This window comes from Ranitomeya imitator, chromosome 3 (assembly GCF_032444005.1).
Source record: "Ranitomeya imitator isolate aRanImi1 chromosome 3, aRanImi1.pri, whole genome shotgun sequence".
Classification (NCBI taxonomy): domain Eukaryota; kingdom Metazoa; phylum Chordata; class Amphibia; order Anura; family Dendrobatidae; genus Ranitomeya; species Ranitomeya imitator.
The window spans coordinates 735687621-735710770 of NC_091284.1; the positions used below are offsets into that span (position 1 = coordinate 735687621).

General features: G+C 39.9%; 1 protein-coding gene across 2 annotated transcripts in view; it reads left to right on the forward strand.

Annotated features, from left to right (window-relative positions):
- The window catches only part of ASIC1 (acid sensing ion channel subunit 1), a 383845-nt gene that overhangs the window by 319499 nt on the left and 41196 nt on the right, over window positions 1-23150 (forward strand). For both annotated transcript variants that reach the window (XM_069758827.1, XM_069758825.1), the window contains 3 exons: window positions 656-806; window positions 12568-12624; window positions 22922-23075. In XM_069758827.1, coding sequence (XP_069614928.1) covers window positions 656-806; window positions 12568-12624; window positions 22922-23075 — 362 coding nt within the window. The remainder of the gene's footprint in view (window positions 1-655; window positions 807-12567; window positions 12625-22921; window positions 23076-23150) is intronic.

Below are 23150 nucleotides of genomic sequence, written 5' to 3' on the forward strand. Positions count from 1 at the left end.
AAATAAATAATGACCCAGTACATAGGTACACCATGATGTAATTGGATGGCTTTTCCACTTTTCAATCAAAAATGTGTTTAGCATTGGTGGAACTCATGCATTGATTCATCGCCTTGAGCTCACACACAGTGTATGTATATACAGTGTAATATGCCATGAGATGTTGTTCATTTACCCAGTTTTAATACCTTACAAGGAGCAGATTTTTTTTTATTACATCCTGATACGAAAAACTAGAAAATTCAAATATAATGTACTTATTTTTTCTCAAAACTGTATCTCTAAAGGATAACATTTTTCCTTATGAAGACCACCAAGCTGGTGCAGGAAGATATATAAACCATGCACTGCTTCTTGGGAAATAAAATATGCATATAGCCTCATCACAAAGAAAAAGAACAAGGACTCTAGTGCCACCTTTTGGAAACAGTGATAGCGCAATTCATTATCAAAATCCATGACAAAGTCTTGCCCTACTAGTTATGAAATAAAGCCCAACTAGTTTTCCACTTGCATACAGTAGCTTTGCAGTGCTTGACCCTCATCATTGTAGAACTGATGTATATGTCATGGTGTGCTTCATGTCAAATTATCTTGGCAGCTTGCCTGTCTGTATCAGTCTTTATCTCAGATTTTATCTTACTCTCTTCCTCAGCTAACATACCTGCCCCCACCATGGGGAGACTGCAAATCTAGCACCATGGACTCGGAGTTCTTTGATACATATAGTATTTCTGCATGTCGGATTGACTGCGAGACTCGGTATCTGGTGGAGAACTGTAATTGCCGCATGGTGCACATGCCCGGTAATGTATATTATATATTTCTATTATAATTACAAATTAGAATATAGAATGTTGGTGTCTTTGTGTAGTATGTCTTTGCCAAATTACTGTTGCAAAAATTGATTATTTTAAAGTGGGTTTACACCAATCTCCTTGCGGCATTAACATTTTCCCCACCCTAAGACGTAGCATTACATCACATAATGGCACATAAAAGTTTGGGCACCCCTGGTCAAAATTACTGTTATTGTGAACAGTTAAGCAAGTTGAAGATGAGATGATCTCTAAAAGGCCTAAAGCTAAAGATAACAAATTTGTATATTTTAAAATAACAAAAAGGAAAATGGGTGGATGCAAAAGTTTGGGAACCCGCATGGTTAGTACCTAGTAGCACCCCCTTTTGCAAGTATCACTGCTTCTAAATGCTTTATATAGCCTGCCAAGAGTCTTTCAATTCTTCATTGAGGGATTTTCATCCATCCTTCTTTGGTAAATTCTTCCAGTTCTGTGAGATTCCTGGGTCGTCTTGCATAAACTGCTATTTTGAGGTCTAGCCACAGATTTTCAATGATGTTGTAGTGAGGGCGTCCCTGCACAATTTCAATCCTCTTCCCCAGCAGGGACGCCAACTCACTCACCACCCAGTCTCTAAAAGAGACAGTGCACACCATTCTAAAGAGTCATCAGCTAATGGCTGGGAGACACTAATAATTTAAGGCATCTCCACTTGTTGGGTGGTGCCTGAGCAACACGTTCACTGTGTTTGTCTGCATGCTTGCTAATTCTCAGGTCCCCCGTTCTCGTATTCCTGTCTGTGCCTGCCAGTACCTGCTGTGGGTGCCTGTATACCAGCCATGCCTGCCAGCACCTGCCATATCTCCCTGTATACCAGCTGCCCCTGCCAGGACCTACCGTACCTTCCTGTGTACTAGCTGTGTCCACCAGCACCTGCCATTCATGTTTACCTGCTGTGCCTGCCTGTACTAGCTGAGCTCTCCCATTAATAACCGCTAGAGCTTCCTGCCCCTTTAGGGGTCAGATGCGGTGTGTCCAAGGTCCGTTCTGGAGAAGCAGCTGGCTTCCATCTGGAGCCAAGTCTATCCACACCATCAGGAGCTGTAGGGAAGAGTCAGGTGTTCACCTCGTCATGCCCCTCCAGGCTCTCCTAGGTCCACGTCACAGTGGTTCCACTTCCATGTATGTTGCATATGTTCAGATGAGGGGACTGTGAGGGCCATTGTAAAACCTTCAGCTTGCTCCTTTTGAGGTAGTCTATTGTGGATTTTGATGTGTGTTTAGTATCATTTTTCATTTGAAGAAGCCATCCTATTTTCAACTTCAACTTTTTACAGATAGTGTTATATTTGCATCAATAATTTGTTGAATTTTCATTGAACAAAAAGCAAAAGGGTGAATAAGGTCTGATGAGTGTAGAACCAAAGAAAAAACAGAAGCATTAAAATTTAGCTTTCATTATTTATACTTAAAAAGCTCAAGTCTCATAAAAAAACCCGGTGAGTAGGTAAAAAAACAGGGTCAGTAGATTAGTAATGGTAATCAAGTATATCTGGGTTGAATTATAATGGAAATTACATCTAAGAGAAGAGAAGTAAACCCTCCGTTTCTCTTTCTAGCAGCGGTGGTTGGGACCCTATGGGGAACGTAGTGGTGCCCACGCTCCACGTTGGCTCACCCTATCTGACCCTGATAGGAATTCACTCACCAAGCTATCACCAACACCCATTAAGCTGCTTAAGTACAGTACAACTTGGAAACCTGCCACAACAGTCTATAGATGGTAACTCCGTGAGTGCTCCTTGTTACACAGGTCATTCAAAAAGTGCTCCCTGTCTCAGTCTCAATATCAAGAACTGAGTGCCTTTATATATACAGGATAGATAGATAGATAGATAGATAGATAGATAGATAGATAGATAGATAGATAGATAGATAGATAGATAGATATAGATAGATAGATAGATAGATAGATAGATAGATAGATAGATTATAGGGATTTGTCCCACACTTATATCTATGCAGAATTCTAACAAGATATAAAGAAAATATTCCAATGTTCTAATGACATAGTCACAATGGACTTGAAATATACCTCTATCTGCACATATTCAGTAATCTGGCAGTTGATGATTTAAATTACAGTAATAGGTTTAGTTTTGTGACAGTTTTATCAATAAAATAGTATAACGAGAGTAATAGGCTTATTGCAGCAAATGTACTCCTCTATATATAATGAGCACTCTCAGGTTTCAAACGAATAGTACGAATCATAATAGATCCTTAATAGAACATATAATAACACTCATGACTTATCTCAAAACCATGAGTACCCCATGCCAACGTGTTTCTGCCCTCAATGTGTTGGAAAGAAGGGTTCAGCTTGGGATAGAAAATGAGGAGCTCAAAAGCAGCTCCTGCTGGTCTTGAACGCATGTGTCAAGATGGACCATCCTCATAAGTCATGAGTGTTACATCAGTGTTAAGTCATGAGTGTGTCATCCTTAACTTTCAGCATTTTAGGGATCATTTAATCTTCAACTTACTTAACTGTTCACAATAACAGTAATTTTGACCAGAGGTGCCAAAACTTTTATATGTCACTGTAAGATGGTGATATTTAAGGCAACTGAGCCTTCACTTGAAGAAGCGGGTGTCAGATGTTACATATACCGTTGTTGATACCCTGCTTGCAACTGCCAGGTTGTCATGACTGTACTTAATGCTTTGAAGGTTCTAGCCATTCTTTAACTTGACAGACTTTCATGTTTTAAAGTAAAGATGGACCGTAATTTCACTTTATTTAGTTGGGTGGTTTTGCCATATTCCGGCTCAAAACTCTTGTGGAATAGGGGTCAAGATTGTACCGCTTCTGCAAAATATGACATCTTGATGACTCTGAGGTATACCTGTTCTTTGGAAGCCAGTCTAGGTGACTACCTGGTGAATCTGCTTGAGAAAATGCCAAGGTTGTGTAAAGATTCATCTAAAAGATGTTCGTAAAAAGGGCTGGACTTTGAGGAATCAAAGGTATAAGGGGGGTTTCACATTTGCGTTTTTTTTTGCGTTTTTGCGGTAAAAAACGCAAAAAACGCATGCGTTTTTTTCCCCTATATTTAACATTAAAAACGCATGCGTTTTTTGTATGCATTTTGACGCGCTTTTGCAACGCATGCGTTTTTTTTCTGCATGCGTTGTGTTGCAGAAATGCAACATGTAGTATTTTTAGTGGCTTTTTTTGCCGCAAAAAAACGCATTGCTGTCTATGTAAACGCATGCGTTTTTAACCACATGCGTTTGCATGTGTTAAAAACGCATGCGTTTTTTTTTTAAATACAAAAAAACACACTGATAAACCACCCCACACCATAAAATTGATAAAGGGATCCTACCCCTAACCCTAACCCTACCCCTAACCCTACCCCTAACCCTAACCCTAATCCCTTTAAGGGTAGGGTTAGTGGTAGGGGTAGGGTTAGGGGTAGGGTTAGGGTTAGGATCCCTTTAGGGTTAGAGTTAGGGGTAGGGTTAGGGTTAGGATCCCTACCCCTACCCCTAACCCTAGCGCTTTCTATTTATAGTGGGTTTTTTACTTTATTTTCATGATTGGCAGCTGTCACACATTTATCTGCATGCGTTTAAAAACGCAAACGCATGAAAAAACGCATGTAAACGCGTCAAAACGCCGCATTTTTTTCACCACATGCAAAAACGCATGTGTCAAAAAAACACAGCGTTTGCACGCGTTTACATGCGTTTTTTCACCATGCGTTTTTTTTTTAAATGCATGCGTTTTGAAACGCAAGTATGAAACCAGCCTTACACATATTGTAGTTTGTTTCACTTGGGTTTCTTTATTCCTTATTTTCCTATATGTTCCTTTGTGGGTTTGCTGCGTTCATTTTGAAACTACAATGTGCACATTCCAATAAGAATAAGGAAAACCATTGCATGAACAAGCTTTGTCCAAACTTTGGAGTGGTACTGAATCAAATATTCTAACACAGTCCTTTCAGTCCTGTCATCGTGTTTGAGTCAGGTTCTGTTCTGTGGAATTGCAAGATATCATATGATAGAAAATAACTTTAATAGTAAGACAAAAAAGCATTTGGGGGAAAAACCACATGTGGCACTATAAAAGTATTCTGCTAGGCTTTTGAAAATTGCAGCAACAAATGTAACTCGATCTGTTGCTTTCAGATTATTATTATTATTTATTATTATAGTGCCATTTATTCCATGGCGCTTTACATTTGAGGAGGGGTATACATAATAAAATTAAGTACAATAATCTTGAACAATACAAGTCACGACTGGTACAGGAGGAGAGAGGACCCTGCCTGCGAGGGCTCACAATCTACAAGAGATGGGTGAGGATATAGTAGGTGTAGCTTTTGCTGTTTCCCCAGTGATAAAGTAGCTTACATATTCAGTCGTGTCTTGAGACCAGTAGGACTAAAAGAATATAAAACAAAATTACTTACCGCTATGTTTATCTATGGGGGAGACTATATTACATATTAAATACAGTATATTACATACGGTGTAATTATCTTATATATAACAGTGGATGCATCCTTCTATCCGAAGCCGGGATGGGTGGCACCTGCGCAATGTGGAGCTGAAGTCAGCACGTGCGCAAAGCATTGGAGTCAGCGCGTGCGCATACCGCAGTAGGTACACTTTTTATTGGAGACACTGTGTATGCGAATTCACAGACACAATGTCTTTAATAAAATTTTGCAGGATATTGTGGGATATGCATGCGTTTACTCCGATACAATTTTATTGAAGAATTTTACTACAATATCAACATAGCAGTGCGCGCACGCCGGCCATCGCCATTAGGCCTATGGCCGTCACGTGCGCACTGCTATGTTAACATTGTAGTACATTACTTCAATAAAATTGTGCCAAAGTCAGTGCGTACGCATACCGCGATCTCTGGTGCCATTTTATTGAAGTCACTGTATAAATGTACCAATAAAAAAGCTTGCCACCAGGGAGTAGAAAAGGTTCAATAGCTGGTCTCATATAGTCATGAGACACAACCGGAGGAGTCTGGCAAGGACTTTCTCAAAGAGAACAGTAGAGCACTCACCCCAGTAGAGCACTACTTTGTATGGAGGAGTGGGGGAGATAGTGGGTGACCGAGTGATCGTTCTCTCGACAATTATCTACTGTGTGTGTGGGGGCTTAAGACTCCATTATCATATTGGAACCTAAACGCAGAGAAGGATCTTTTGATTCCCCTTGTGGTATAGTCCAAGCTTTTTTTTATAACATAGTCATTCAGAAGCAATATGCTGATGGCTGCTTCAGGCGGTAGACATTCCCCGATAACTGGGCTGTTCGCTCATGAAGAGCTAGCATAGATAAATATAGAAATAAAACTGTTCTGCTTTATTACATAATTATCTGTTGTCCATTACATTTCTGATTAATGCCAATATGCTTACTTTAAGTGAGCGAATTACGCTAACTCATTTATTGAACTGCTACAAATTATGAAGGAATGGAAATTATTAAATTTCACTGTTTCGGCTGAGTGATGGTTTTCTGATAACCTTCGGAAGAGAGAATGTAGCTGTTTACCATTATTTTAGGATTAAACGGGAGGAACTTGGAGCTAAAGAATAAAGTCTTTCTGAAAAAAAAAAAGAAAGAAAAAAAAATTATTCAGAATAGCAATTTCATGAATTACAAGAATAGAATTTGGAAAGCTGTAAGAACTCTAAACGAATCAATACAAGAAGCAGCGTGCATTTGTCTTGGCAGCTCAATGATGAGATTAATATTTACTAATCATAGGTTCGGGCTGTTCCAACTAACGTTACAAAAAAGATTTGATTGAAAAGCGTGAAATGTTATAGCTACAGGCTCTGATTCTAGAATAGTTTTCTATGCTTGTCTATATAAGTGAAAAAAGAACAATATATCCAATGTATTCACCCAATAAAATACCGTTTAATTTTGAAATTATTAAGTAGGAAGACAACAAAGTCCAAAAACAAATATATATTCATTGTTGTGGCAGAAATGTTGTCACCAACCAAAGTAATATATCAAACAGCGTTCTTTATTTTTAGGGATGTCACCATTATGTAAAGTGTGCTTCAGTTTGCCTGTCCCCAAGGACTTAATTGATCCTGTCCAGAAAATGAATAACTTTATATAAATTCAAGCTGTGGGCAACAAGCAGACCCACCCCAAACCAATGGGGCTTGTTTTTTTTTTTTTAAATATCTTAACTTAATAATACTACGAACATATAGTACCTTCATAGCACTGAAGTGTATGAAGGACTCCCGTGTCCTCCGATGGCAGATATGGGGAGAAACATACAGTAGATTAGGCATGTTGGATTTCCTTTGTTCTGCTGGAAGGTAAGCTGCTGCCAACAGTGATTGGCAGCAGTTTGTCTCCTTCCCTTACTGAATAAGCAGGCATACTTTGCCAGTGGATGTTAACAGTGGATGTTACGAGAGATAGCTGTTATAGCGTTTGGCAAAAAGACCATTTGGCTGAGATCTATCATGTGTGACGGTTTTTCTTGTGTAAACCACTGGCAGAACATCCACACATCTGGTCAGTATGTCCACCTAGGAGTAATTTGGCCAAAAACATAACCGTATATTAGCCGAACAGGCATAATATTTCATTGTCGCGATCATGAATTCACTATTTCAGACCTATATTTTGGTCATTATCTCATGGGAAGAGTTGGAAGAATTGGATGGGTTGACATCAAAACTGCTCCATCAATGTTCTCCCTGTAGCAAACAAATTGTGTAAATTGTCAGCAATTGTGGAGGTACCAGGAAGGAGAAAACTAAGAATACTGAAAACGGCAGTCTCCAATTCAAGCTTCTTATTAATGAAGAGGATTTTATTGGCAAAACAACAAATAATAATTCATGTATTCAATGTTTATTTCAGGCTCCCTCCAAGGCTTGATCTCAGTGTCACAGAATGCAGAGGAAGAAACGGATGTTTCCTAAATTGTGTTCACGCTGGAGCTGCTCGCAAAACTAATGGAGAGATGTGTTCATGTGAAGAGTCAGCTAGAAGTGGTATCACGTCTTCCAAGGAGCCACAGTTTCCTCATCTGCATTTTGTGACACTCAGATCAAAATAATAAGCATTGAATACATTAATTATTATTGGTTGTCTTGACAATGAAATCCTCCTTATTACCAAGAATCTTGAATTGGAAAGTGCTGTTTTCCTAAAGTACTCCCTGTAGCAAATTTCAGGAGATATCAACGGATTCCTGATCTGCCCAAATGTCTAGCTTTGCAATGCATTTACACAGCAGGATTACTGCGAACAAGTGTTCATAGGAATGCTCATTTCATGATAATTGTGCATTCTAAACATGCTGCTGAGCTGACCATGAAACCTGATCCCTCATTCGTTGGGTGAAATGATCTTCTAGTTTGTACAAAAGATTATCGTTTTTGCCAGCACATGTGCTGGTGAGAACAATGGCAGTGTATTCGCACTGAATGACCTATCACTGATCGCTCAGGAGTCAGCCATTTTTCATGTATGCAGTCCTCTAACGCTGCGCATCGTACAGTGTAAATGGAGCTTTAGTCCTGGACAAATACAAAGCTACCAACAATAAGTAATCAGCAAGTGAAGATATGGTTCCCCTGATAAAATTTAATTGATGCACTAGAGGACGTTCACATTTTATGCACATCTGATTCCATTAATGGAGAACAATATTTTTTCCTTTGAATTATCGTGAAAATTGAAATCCCTAACACTTCTTGTGGAGAAGCCGCTATACATGTGTCCCCTGAGCATACAGATGTATATGGGAAACTATGTACATGATAGTATGGTGGTCTACTTCAATCATCTTTACTGTATCTTAATTGCCTATTACCCTGCTGGTGCCCATGGAGAGGTATTACCATGCCGTGGTTTGGCACATGGAGAGGTATGACATTTAGTGGTTAGGGACCATCAGTATTTAGGTACACCTTGACGTGGTTGGATGGCTTTTGTGCTCTTTGATCCAAAAACGCAAATTTAGTACCTTACAGTTTTAATGTTTACAGCAATATTGTAATATTGGAATTCATGTATTCATTAGTCACAGTATGCCATATGCATAATACATACATAATGGGTCCTATATAATGCTCCATACAGAATGACACCCATATATTGCTCCAAATATTAAAAACAAAATTAAATACTCACCTCTGCTCGCTGGCCGCTGCTCTGCTCTGGACTGCTCAGCATTGCCACCTTCCGGCTCCCTGCACAGTGTGAGGCGGTGACTGGTGTGATTTGCAAGGGTCGCTATGTGTCCCCCAGGATGTGCTCAGAAGCATATTAGATCCACTGGAGTGCCTTGTGGTCACAGCAGGATGCCAGTGAGTCACATGGCAGAATAAAAGTTATTTGACCAAGGAAATTGTTCAGGAAAACCTGGTATGGGCTTTTATTTTTGAAACAGACTGCAGGAACATAGTGGGTCTGGTCCATTTCCTCCAGGCCAGATCTTATAAGTGGCCTATGGCAACAGAGTCGAGGGAGGAAACAAAACACCTTCAGGAAGGGTTTGGGTGCGTCAGTTTGGAGTTTGCAACCTGTGGAGCAGTTGGCTCTGCAAAATGCTCCGTCTGTGTGAAGAAACACAAAGCCAAGCAGTGCAAACTCCTGGCACCCCGCAGCTGGATACGGTGGTGCAGTTGCCCTCAGCATCAGGACATTTATGAATGGTCTTGTTTCCCGGCTGCTGTCTGGAAGATACCGTGTGCTGTACACTGCGTGAGTTTTTGGACTATTAAACATGTTTTGCTGTGAACTTTTCCTGTGGTCCTTGTCTGTCACACTGACCCAAGCCCGCTGAACTACAACAGTGACCATTCAGGGCAGAGAGCACGCTGCCCTAAGACGTCAGAAGGCGTGGAAGATGCTGCAGCTGCGGAGGAACGGGGAGAGGTAAGTATTGCAAGTACCAGGGCCCTGAGCATGTGGGGGGGGCCCACTCACGGATGCTGTCACTGGGCCCGATGGAGAGTGGGTCCCCCCGCCTGCTCAGGGCCCTGGCACTTGCCCAGGTACGTCAGGTGCTGACACCGGCCCTGGTCTGACTTATTGGCCTGTTGGCTGAACATTGCTTTAGCCACTTAGCTTTTTTTATATAGTTTCACTTATCTTTATATATGGTGACAGACCACTTGGTCTTTCTTAAGAATTTATGCTCCTGGTCACAATCATATTCTCATGTTTAATTGCCACTTGGCCATGTCTGTAATTTGGTGTAGCTACTCTTATGTGACGTCTTTCTACTGTATATGCGACAGACATTTGTCTTGAATACAGAAGTTTGTTATTTGTGTTTGTGTTCCCTGATTGCAATAGACCTCTGTGGTACATTCTCCCTTTAATTCATGCTTTTTAGGTATGTTTCCATTTTGTAAAATAATAAAAGTTTAATATTATTACTGAGCCTAAGTACGGTACTTCTAATTTTTTGTAGTTTCTGTCTGTTATAAAGAAGGGCTTTGATTTTGGCATTATATAGGGGTTTAAATGTGAAATACACTTGCCCTCAATGTTTGTTAGTTTACTACATGCTTCTAAAACACTTAAGGTGCATTTACACCAGCCTATTTTGAGGTGCTAATCAACCGCCGATCAGAAAAATTAAACAATCAGCAGTAATTTAGCAACCTATTTGCAAACGCAATTCAAACAAACAAAGAGAAAAGGAAGAGTACAAAACCGCCCTTACCCATGCTTATAACCACCTGGAGACCTCGTGCCGCAGCCCCAACGCACGTTTCGCCCCCCGAGGAAGCCCACGTGAAACGCACATTGGGGCTGCAGCACGAGGTCTCCAGGTGGTTACAAGCATGGGTAAGGGCGGTTTTTGCCACTATTGTGCTCTCTTAAAGGGGCATTGATGTTTTGGTACTAGTTGGCCATAAAGAACCGTTTTGGACAGATTTTTAGTTCCCATCTCTTTGATTGCTCTATATGAGCTTAAATTGTGATTACTATACTAAAATAATAATTTATACTTAGGCATTGTGGCTACCTTTTTATTAATTGACTTTTTTACTAATTGATTTTTTAGGGAATAGCCCTTTATGGGATGCACGTGCACTTTGTATTGATAATGGTCATTTTCTGCCCCCTTTCCACCTGTACTTGGGATCTTTGTATTTTACATCTGCCATTCATTAAATTGCTCTATTATTTATTGTATTGACTTGTATTGTATATTATGTCATATGTGTTTTTTTAATAAACTGTGAATTCGTCTTTGGGATGTTTTGTACTCTCTTCCTTTTCTCTTTGTTTGTTTGAATCATGTCTCTGAGCTGGCTACTTTTGCCCCCCCAATAGAATACTGAGGGTATAATTGTATTATATTAATATGGTTTCTGATTTGAGGTTGGTGTTTATATTTGCAGCCGCAAATGGCAATTCAGATGAGCAGTAAATGATCTGTAATAAATTGTTCATCACACATAGACGGCCATTGTTCTCGGCAGCACTAGTCCTGTTTATACATGATGATGCACTGCCGAGAACGCTGATATGTTGTGCAGCCCAGAAGATCATTTCACCCAGAGGATCATTTCACCCAACGAATGAGCGCTTTGTCCATTTGTCACATGATTGGCATCCTGTTTAGACTGCGAGATAATCATGCAACAAGCGTTCAAAGAACAATGATTTACGATAATTTTACAGTGTAAATGGATCTTCAGTCTTAAAGTAATCCAGAAAAGAACATGGGTCTACTACTTATTAGCTCAGCCTTGCTTGGTGGACTATTTCATTCCTGCCCCCCACCTTAGCCAAGGCGTCTATTGCTTGTCCCACTGCAGAAATGGCACTGGGGGGAGGCTCCTGCTGCAGCCAGTTGACTTTATTGCAAGACACTGTATGGCAAAAAGGAGGAATGAGAACATGGGAGATCTTGAGGTACACAGAGCAGATTGCCTTTCATATTTCTCATTCTTAATAGTAATATGAGACAAAATAGGATCAAAGTAACGGAGGAGATTAGTGGGATTAAGGAGATTAAAGGGGAGGGAGTGCTGGGATAATTAAAATAAAAGTGTGTGTTTTCCGTTTTAGTGTTTTCCTAAATGAATTACTTATTCCACTTCTTCTCCCAAAGTGGCCAAATAGTTTAGCACAAAAGTAAAAAAAAAAACACTATGTAGAAATCTTTTAATGCAGTCACCGAGGAACTATGAAACAAACTCATAACCTTTTCCCCAATAGTTAAAATTTCACAATTGCAAAAGCAAAAAAAAGTTATTCACAATTAATACAGACAGGACTTAAAATGTCCAATAATGGGATCTTCCATGCTATATTCCACAGCTGGTGACGTTCATGTCTTCTTTGTCCTTCCACGCCCTACTATTCTATGCCAGCCTATATACGTTAGCTCACATTTCAAGGGTAATTAAAATAGTGGATGAAGGGAATAAAGAAAATAATTTCAGGGAAAAACAAAGACAAAATGGATGTATTGGATGCAATAGTAAAAGGGAGATTTAAGGATCAGTGACATCACCATGTTCAACTCAACTCTAAAGCATAGGAGACAGAAAACGATACAGCCATTGTTCAACATTTCCTGGAAATGGAGTTAAAGCACCAATAAAGAATATTTTGACTGTAACCTTTAATTCCCTGATATTGTTGCTATAAATCCTATGATAATATGCACATTAATACAATAAAAGTGACGGTGTGCCTTTTTTTTATTAATCAGGAGATGCAGCATATTGTACTCCGGAGCTGTACAAGGAATGTGCCGATCCCGCACTAGGTAAGTCTTATTTCTTTGCTGTGTTCTGTAAAATGTCATTACTGATCGTTAGTACACATTTAATCCCGGTTCACTCAATGTAGAATTTTAACTAAAATATTAGAGACACAACCAAAAAAAACAACATCTATTTGCAAAATGATTTTGAACAAATCCACTACAAAGCACAGCACAAAGTAGTAAATGGGGTTTTACAAAACAATATCTACAGGTGGAAAGAAAGTCTCTGTGGATTGTAGAGTTTACTGCTATTTTGTTGCCAAATTTTGCTGCAGATTTTATGTAAAACATGCAGATTTGCTGTGGATTTTCAGATTTTCATGGCTCTCACCATACAAATGAGTCATGACAGCTATACCAAATCCGTGAATGCTTAAATAAGCACTCCCATCTAGTGATGAGCGAGTGTGCTCGTTACTCGAGTTTTCCGAGCATGCTCGGTTGTTCTCCGAGTATCTTGGGTGTGCTCGTATATTATGTTTGAGTCCCCGTAGCTGCATGATTTGCGGCTGCTAGACAGCCTGAATACATGTGGGGAATCCCTAACAAACAGGCAATCCCTGCATGTGTTCATGTTGTCTAACAGCCTCAAATCATGCAGCTGCAGGGACACAAACATAATCTACGAGCACGCCCAAGATACTCGGAGACCACCCGAGCATGCTCGGAAAACTTGAGTAACAAGCATACTCGCTCATCACTATTCCCATCAAGAATGTTATCCCCTAAACTTTTTAAAATACGTGTCTTTGGTGTGGAATACGTGCATTAAAATACTTACCAATCGTCATCTTCCCTGGTTCCTAGCACCGTTCCAGTCCTCCTTTTACTCATGAAACTTCAGTTAAAACACTCCGGATCACTGTAACACAGCCCACGCAGTATATAACACAGCCCACATAGTATATAACACTGCCAACGCAGTATATAACACAGCCCACATAGTATATAACACTGCCCACGTAGTATGTAGCAGCCACGCAGTATATAACACAGCACAAGTACTATATAGCAGTGTGGGCACCATATCCCTGTTAAAAAAATAAAAAAATAAAAAATAGTTATAGTTAATAGTTAAAATAGTTATATACTCACCCTCCGGCGGCCCCTAGATCCAGCCCAGGCGTTTAGCGATGCTCCTCGCGACGCTCCGATCCCAAGAATGCATTGTGGTCTCACGAGATGATAACGTAGCAGTCTCGCGAGACCGCTACGTTATCATCTCGCGAGACCGCAATGCATGGCCCGGAGTGTCGCAAAGAGCGGGAAAGGCCCCGGAAGGTGATATATCACGATTTTTATTTTTTTAAATTATTTTTAACATTAGATATTTTTACTATTTATGCTGCATAGGCAGCATCAATAGTAAAAAGTTCATCACATAGGGTTAATAGCAGCGTTAACAGACTACTTTACACCGCGTTATGCCGTGGTGTAACGCAGTAGGTTTAATGGACTGCTACAACACTATGTGGATGGCGGGCGCTGACTGGGGGGTATGAAGGGGGCACTGAGTGCAGGGGAGTAGGGAGCAGCCATTTCGCGGCCGGACTGTGCCCGTCGCTGATTGGTCGCGGCCACCAATCAGCGACTTGGGATTTCCGTGACAGACAGACAGACAGAAAGATGGAAGTGACCCTTAGACAATTATATAGTAGAAGGTTCAGGGGATAACATTTTTGTGGGGAGTGCTTCTTTAAAGTAAATGTATAATCAGAAAATGAACTATTGTTTAAATCAGGTTTTTGGGTTAAATATATGTTAAAATAATTTGTTAATATTTTTTTATCTCACAATCTGTATGTGTATGTATGTGTGCAGACACACATCTTGGAACAGCAGAACCATGTATACAGTCAGGTACCTTCATACAGTGTAACAGTGTGTGCGGACAGGGACCTTAAAATAGTAAATTGGTATATATCTAATATATAAAGCTGAATGTGTGTATGTGTGTATGTATGTCCGGGATTGGCATCTGCACCGTTGCAGCTACAGCCACAAAATTTTGCACAGTCATACGTCTGGACCCCGAGAGCGTCATAGGCTATGTTGTGAGGCAAAATTTTAACCCCGCGCGTTCCAATTCACCAAACAATTTTGCCCCTATCTACATAATGGGGAAAAAGTGAAATGAAGTGTTGGAGGCGTCGCAGCTACAGCCACAAAATTTTGCACAGTCACACGTCTGGACGCTGAGAGCGTCATAGGCTATGTTGTGAGGTGAAATTTTAACTCCGCGCTTTCCAATTCACCAAACTATTTTTCCCCTATCTACATAATGGGGACAAGTGAAAGGAAAAGTGTTGGAGGCAAATTGAAGCTGCCAGATGTGAACAAGGGGGAATTAAAGAATGAGAGCGATGGCACCAAAGAGTATATACCGTACAGTTGCTAAGGTGGGGCCCCGACATGAGATACTCACCACACATGGGGATATGAACACACACACAAAATGCGCCACACACTACCACGTGCTTGAACACATATCACCCTCAGCACACATTTCACCACACATACACCAACCTCGCCACATAAAAGTCAAAACACAAAAGTCGCCGCTCAAAACTCGCCACGCGCAAAACTCGCCACATGCAAAAACTAGGCTCACGCAAAACTCGCCACAAGTGAAAAACTCACCTCATGGAAAACTCGCCACACGCAAAACTTGCACACGCGGAAAAATTGCCACATTCACAAAATTTGCAATACATGCAAAAGTTGCCTCACACAAAACTTGCACATACTCAAAAGGCACCAGACATAAAACTCACCACGCGCAAAACTCGCAATGCGCAAAACTTGCTGCACACAACTTGCTACACTAACCTGTCACATGCAACTCGACACACAAAAAGTTGTTACACGCATGTTGCCACACAAAACTCATCTCACAAAAGTCGCTACATGCATGTCGCCACACGCAACTCAACACACACAACTTGACAAACGAAACTCGCCCTAAAACACACACAAGTCTGGTATTATCCTTCAAAAATAAAAATCTGATTAATAAGCAGACAAACTACAAGAGCAACAAATGTACCATATTGGAAATACAGCAGCTCTCAGTCACATGACCTGTCTATTATGTGTATGTGTGAGCTAATATATACTGCCAGGGGGAGGGCTTCCTGTTGGCTGGGGATTTATCAGGCTGCCAATTTATCTTACAAATACTGAGGTAAAAATACTGAGCAAATAACATGTTAACGAGGTCTAATACAGGAGATCACACAGGTATATACTATATACAGGGGAGATGACACACAGATATATACTATATACAGGAGAGATGACACACAGGTATATACTATATAGAGGAGGAGATGACATACAGGTACATACTATATACAGGAGGAGATGACACACATGTATATACTATATACAGGAGGAGATGACACACAGGTATATACTATATACAGGAGCAGATTACCTACAGGTATATACTATATACAGGAGGAGATGACATACAGGTATATGCTATATATAGAAGATTACATATAGGTATATACTATATACAGGAGGAGATGACACACAGATATATACTATATACAGGGGAGATGACACACAGGTATATACTATATACAGGAGGAGATGACATACAGGTATATACTATATATAGAAGGAGATGACATACAGGTATATACTATATATAGGAGGAGATGACATACAGGTATATACTATATATAGGAGGAGATGACATACAGGTATATACTATATATAGGAGGAGATGACATACAGGTATATACTATACACAGGGGAGATGACACACAGCAGGTATATACTATATACAGGGGAGATGACATACAGGTATATACTATATGCAGGAGATGACATACAGGTGTATACTATATATAAGGGAGATGACAAACATGTATATACTGAGGTGAAAATGAGAGGTGTGAGTGCAAAATGAGAGGAGTGAGGGAAAATAGTGGAGTGATCAGAAAATGACAGATGTGAGGTCGAAATGACAAGTGTTAGGGGGGAATGAGAGGAGTGAGGGAGAAAATGAGAGGTGTGAGGGAGAAAATGAGAGATGTGAGGGGGAAAATTAAAGATGTGATTGGGAAAATGAGAGGCGTGATGGGAAAATAAGAGAAGTGACGTGCTATAACTAATCACAGATATTTATTATGCCCAGGCAACGCCGGGCTCTTCAGCTAGTATATATATATTTTCGGGGTACCTTAATAAAGCAAAGCTGAGTGTGCAGACACTTACCTTGGAAAAGTAGGGCCATGATGCAGGCAGGAAATTTGCAACAGTAGAGCCATGTATGCAACCATGCGTTTTGATACAGCATTGCTGAGTGTGCAGACAGTAGAGCTCTGTATGCCGTCAGTCATTAAACAGCAGAGACGAGTGTACGGATATGTACCTAAGAACAGTATAGCCATGTGAGTAGGCTGGCATAGATAAGTTTATTTGGAGGCACTCTCTGTGAAAGCTAGCAGAACCCGGCAATATGCAAAGCTAGGTTTGTCTTGTGGCTCAGCAGAGGCGGTACCAGCAATATAATAGCAGCAACATAAGAGCAGCAGAGATGGCAACCACGTGGGCTAAGTGCCTGAATACTCATGTAGCGTGCTGCCCCCTGAGCCAGATTAAAAGGCCTAGAGGAGTGATATCAGAAAGGTGTACAGAGTTACTATATAACCCAGCATTCATGAGAGCAGAGCTAGCCGGATGCCAAAGAAGGAGGATGCAGAGCCTGGCACTGGTGGCAGGACAGAATGTAACAATACACAGGACCCACCTTTCACTAAAGGTTGCGTCACAGTGCACCCTCCATTCACAGGCTCCTTAGATGCTTCAATACAGCAGGTAGGATAAGAGTCAGTCTGTTCTGGCTAAAGTACACATGAATTTCCTGAAAGACCAGGAAATATGAGTCTACAATAGCCTCAATGCCCACACTAATATGCACGTTTTCCATATTCTTTTTTCACCCGTCAAATTAAAAAATCTAAAACTAAAAAAAATCTAAGGCAAAAACCCTATTTAAACAATAGGTAATTTTTTGATGACACATCCCCTTTAAGGACTGCACTATTCTTACCATCAGAAATGACAGAAAGGTTGACGAAACCTAATACTTTGCTAATCCTAATTTTTTGGTTGCATAAAACATGAGATGAACATCCGCGCTGGCATTATTACGAGATGAGCAATTGGAAGACATAAAATCACATCTGCATAAGCCATGTTTCACAAGGTAATATATGTCACCAACCATGCAGAATAAGAAAATGCCATAAGCTGATATACTATATATATACGGATTATAGACATGATTAGCATTGAGTTACAGATCCGCCTTCGGGGGAGGAACACAAGACACACGGGCATATCTGGAATTCGTGAGCAGTTCATCGGCGTTCCATCGGATGGCGTATATCAGGCTATATTCTCCCCCACAAATACTGACTAAACTACTTTTAGGGGAAAAATTGAACTAGAACTGTAGCAGCTTCCATGTAATTCTGTTCTTTACTCCCTTTAAGTCCAGGCCTTTTTTTTTCTTCCTTTTGTTTTCTTTCCTCCCCTGCCTCCAAGATTCATAACGTTTTTATTATGTTTCTTACAAAATTCTCGTATCAGGGCTTGGTTTAATTTGTGGGACGAGTTGTAGATGTGACTGACACCATTCACCATTCACCTTGCCATATAATATATTTAAACGTGGGGTGAAGTGGTGAAAAAAATGCAATTCCGCCATTTTTATTTTGTTTAATTTTTACAGCGTTCATTACAAAAAAAAATACCCGACCGCTTTATTCTTCAGATCAGTACAATTACAGTGATACCAACCTTGTATTTTATTTTTTTTAAAGGTTTTTTTTTAAAATATGAACTTCTTGAAAAAAAAAAAAATTTTGATTTTTGAAGCCATTTTCTAAGACCTATTAATCTTTTCTATTTTTCCATTGACAGAGCAGTATCAGGGCGGTTATTTTTGGCTGGCGAGTTGTCACCTTTTTTTGTTAGAATTTTAGGGTGCATATAACATTTTGATCCCTTTTTATCCCATTTTATGGTGAAGGTTCGATGACTAAAAATCGGCAATTCGGTCGCTTCAATTTGTTATGTGTATTGCTTATTTTTTTAGTCCTCCTATTTTTGGATTGGGAAAAGAGATTTGAAATCTTTATGGTTTTATTTGTTAGGGTTTTTTTAGATCTTTTTAAAAAAAAAGTATATTTTACTTATTTTTTTTAATTAACCTAAGGGGACGTGAACCTGTGATCGCTTGTACAGTATATTGCAGTAAACTTCATTATTGCAATACGTAGTGGTAAAAATAACAATCTCCTGCAAATCCCAACCTTTGGCTGGACTTCTCAGGAGTAACAACATGGCAGCGAAAGGGACCGTCTGTAGGCCCCCGTCTGAAATGGCAACACATTGGCATCCAACGATCACATTCTGCCGGTGTTCAGGCAGTAAAGAACCATTTATATGTTGCTGCTGTTAATGAGTCGCCATTCTGAAGGAATCCTGACGACATGCGGATGATATATGTATGCAGCCATATTTGTAACACTCTCCATAAACTTTATAGGACATTTTACCATCAAATTAATTAATGTCGCTCCTGCTGCATATTTAAAATAGAAGTGACAAAATCCTCCGTATATTAAAGGAGTATTCCTATCTCCAAGCACAAATACCAATATGTTGCAGCTGTAATAATAATAATATTGGCAAATACTATCCAATTAGAAATGTAGTGTAGTTCTTCTAAATCGCTATGTTGCTTACCCTATGTGCAGGGCATTGCAGTAGCTTAGGTATCCATGGCAACGACCACTGATATAGTGACAGTTAGTTGTTAGTGGTCGTAACCATGGATCTCTAAGCTGCTGCAATGCCTTGAACAAGGGGTAAGCAACATAGCAAATCAGAAGAACTCTACTACATTTCTAATTGGAGGTATTTGGTAATATTATTATTATTACACCTACTACATATTGGGAGAGGATCTTGGAGACGGGAAAACCCCTTTAACACCAGTTCTGTTATACGAATTAGACACAATAAATACAATGTGATATAGCTGAAAACTATTCTCAGATCAGATTAGCTGAAGTCCTCACATGCACAAGCATTGCATTTCAGTCCTTTCATAAAATATCTATCGCATTATATCGGGGCTCACGTAGAGATATTTTGAGATGCCATATCACAGTACAATAACTCCTGCTACATTTTATATTTATTTTTTTTCCGGATTAAAAAAAAAATTGCCAGTAAACCCCCATATTTTTCATATTGATAAGCTTGGCTCCTCTGAAATGCATTACCATTGTGTCCTGGATCCACGTGATAAGTCGCATGTATGTGGAAACGGGACCAGATCATCAGTTAGAAGTCGGTGCAAAGCTCAAGTGTTTGTACAAAATTGAATGGCGGTCTTTCGCTTTTCACCTCCTTTAATAATCCTGTTCTGGAAAATGGATTTTTTTTTTCTTTATCTGAGATCTGAAAATCAGGTTTTCCGCTGTTACCCAGGACACAATTATAACGGGACATCCTTACGTCCTCCAGCTGCGGCGTAGACCTTCATGGCCCTGAAAAATTGTGCATCGTACCAACAATTTTGTGCCCCAGAATGAATGTTTGTGTTGCAGCTGCTAAAGGTGAACAGACAGATTTCAGGAGTGTTGTTAGTGCTCATGCCTCGTGCTTTGGGATGTGGAAGGCGAACACATAGATGAAACACTTACTTATTGAGGCCAGCAGCAGTAACGCTAGAAGCAAAATATTCCACTGTGAAAATGTTCTGTAGTTTACATATTTTGATAAGATACTGATTATTTTTTTTACATTAAAACGTATTTCCCACCAAAGATATTTATGGTATATCCACAAGATATGCCACAATGACCTTATATCTGGAGGATGAAAAAAATCTACCTGGAGATTAAAGCAGATCTGTCTCTAGATTTCACAATGCAAACTATATGCTGTATAAATTATTGAATAGATTTTGGGATCTGATGAGACTGGTGTACTTACTTTGAAAATTCATATCAGAATAACTGTATAATTATGATAAATAAAAAATAATTTTATGAGTCCATCTAGAGAGTGACTAACAAATTAAAGTTGCACTCTGTGACACTATAGTATGTAAACATGGAGCATATGAGATTGGAATTGCATTGCTGCTATAGAAAATAAGATAAAAATGAAGATACTTAGCACATAAATTGGCCAATTCATGTGTACCCAGCAACCATCGACAAGGCGACCTTCTTTGCTAGATACCTACCCTAATATGATACCTCTCCTGGGCCGATAGCCTACATTTATATGGGTAGGTAGGATAAAGCTGTGATTAAAAATGCCATAGGCTGATGGGTGGATATAAGATAAAAAATAAGATAAAAATGAAGATACTTAGCACATAAATTGGCCAATTCATGTGTACCCAGCAACCATCGACAAGGCGACCTTCTTTGCTAGATACCTACCCTAATATGATACCTCTCCTAGGCTGATAGCCTACATTTATATGGGTAGGTAGGATAAAGCTGTGATTAAAAATGCCATAGGCTGATGGGTGGAGTGCTCAGTCAGAGAGCCTATTTATTCAACTAATAAAAGACTGACCATCACTTCCAAGCAGAAAAACAGGTGTGTAACGGTGCAAGCTGAGAGAGCCACTTCCATATGTAACTAACAAACCAAAGCTGCACTCTGTGACATTACAGTATGCAAGTAGGGAATAAATAAAATTGGAATTGCATTAGTGCTCTAGAAAAAAAGTTAAAATGAAGATACCTACCACATAAATTAGCCAATTCATGTGTGCCCAACAGCCATCGTAGGATCCAGCTGTGATTAAAACCTCCATACGCTGATGGGTGGAGTGCTGTTTTTCTGTTTGAAAGTGGCAGTCTTTGATGTTTGTATGCACAGGGTTTCTGACTGAGCACTCCACCCATCAGCTTATGGTGGTTTTAACCAATACTTGATTTTACCTACTTATATAATTGTAGGCTACCTGCCCAAGGTCATATTAAGTTAGGTTCCCAGCAAAGAGGCCTACTTGTTGATGGTTGTTGGGCACACATGAATTGGCTAATTTTTTGTGCTAAGTATCTTCATCTTACCTTTTTTTGTAGAGCAGTAATGCAATTCCAATTTCATATATTCCATATTTGCACACTATAGCATCACAGAGTGCAGCTTTAATTTGTTAGTCACATACGGAAGTGGCTCTCTTAGCTTGCACTTGTTCACAACTGTTTTTTCTGTTTGGAAGTGACAGCCTGTCTTTGATATTTGTGCAGAGTGAGAGAATTCAGGACTCCAAGTGTAATCAGTCACCGACAGCTGCAGCTTGTACTGTGCAGTGTGAGATCTCAAGACAGGGGAAGAACATTGAGGCGCTGTCAATCAGGCTAAATGGGCAAAGATTGACATTAAGCTTTCATTATATTATACAGCCATTCTGACATGGATTATCAATGTAACTACATCAGCCTCATCAGGTCTAAGAGATCTATTAAAACAGGGGTCCCCAATCTGTGATTTGGGAGCTCATGTGTATCTCAAGCCCATGATGTGTGGCTTGCAGTTGTCGGCTTGCTTAGCATCCAGGTCTAGCAAGTAGCTATGAAAAGAAGGTCTCCAGATGGTGACTTTTGTGAGTAGCACAGAATTGCGGATCAGGATGTGCATAAACTGGTGGAAAAGGAGAGATAACTATGGCAAGCTGCAGATAACACAATACTGCCAGTTAGAGGGCTGCTTGAGGATGGATGTGATAGCGTGGTGGGAATGTTTACTGTAAGAATATCAAATAGGGGTCAAGTGATAACCCCTGGATATAAGTATACTATTCATAAAGAAGAGGAGCACAAAGTCTTGTTAGGCTTTCTGTGTGGAAACGTTGGTGTCATACTGTGATGGAAGGCTTTGGGTATCACTATGGTGTGTGTGGGAAGAGGGGAACCTGGTTGTGGCTCACAACCATCTTTCAGAGCTGAATGTGGCTCGCAAGATAAGAAAGGTTGAGGACCACTGTATTAAAGAACGCAATTTGTATTGTAAAATTGCACACAGCCACCTCTCTCTACTCTATATAATTTACAGAAATAACTAAACTTGCAGTGTCAAAAGATTGCTGTCCTCCATATAGGAGGGGGTCTCTAAGGTAGGTTTCCCACCTATTAGACATGTATGGCATATCCTGTGGCTCTCTCATTTCTGTGGTGGTAAAACTCCTTTAACGGTACTAGTTTAATTTCAATTCTTCTTTGTATCTTCTCAACTTTCTCAGATTTCCTAGTGGAAAAGGACAATGACTACTGTGTATGTGAGACCCCATGTAACATGACACGGTATGGGAAGGAGATGTCCATGGTGAAAATCCCAAGCAAAGCTTCAGCTCGCTATCTGGCCAAGAAGTACAATAAAAGCGAGCAATACATATCGTAAGTATCCCTCACCATATAAGCTGTTTCCTTGAGTGCTATATGTATGATATATATATTCATATATACATATAG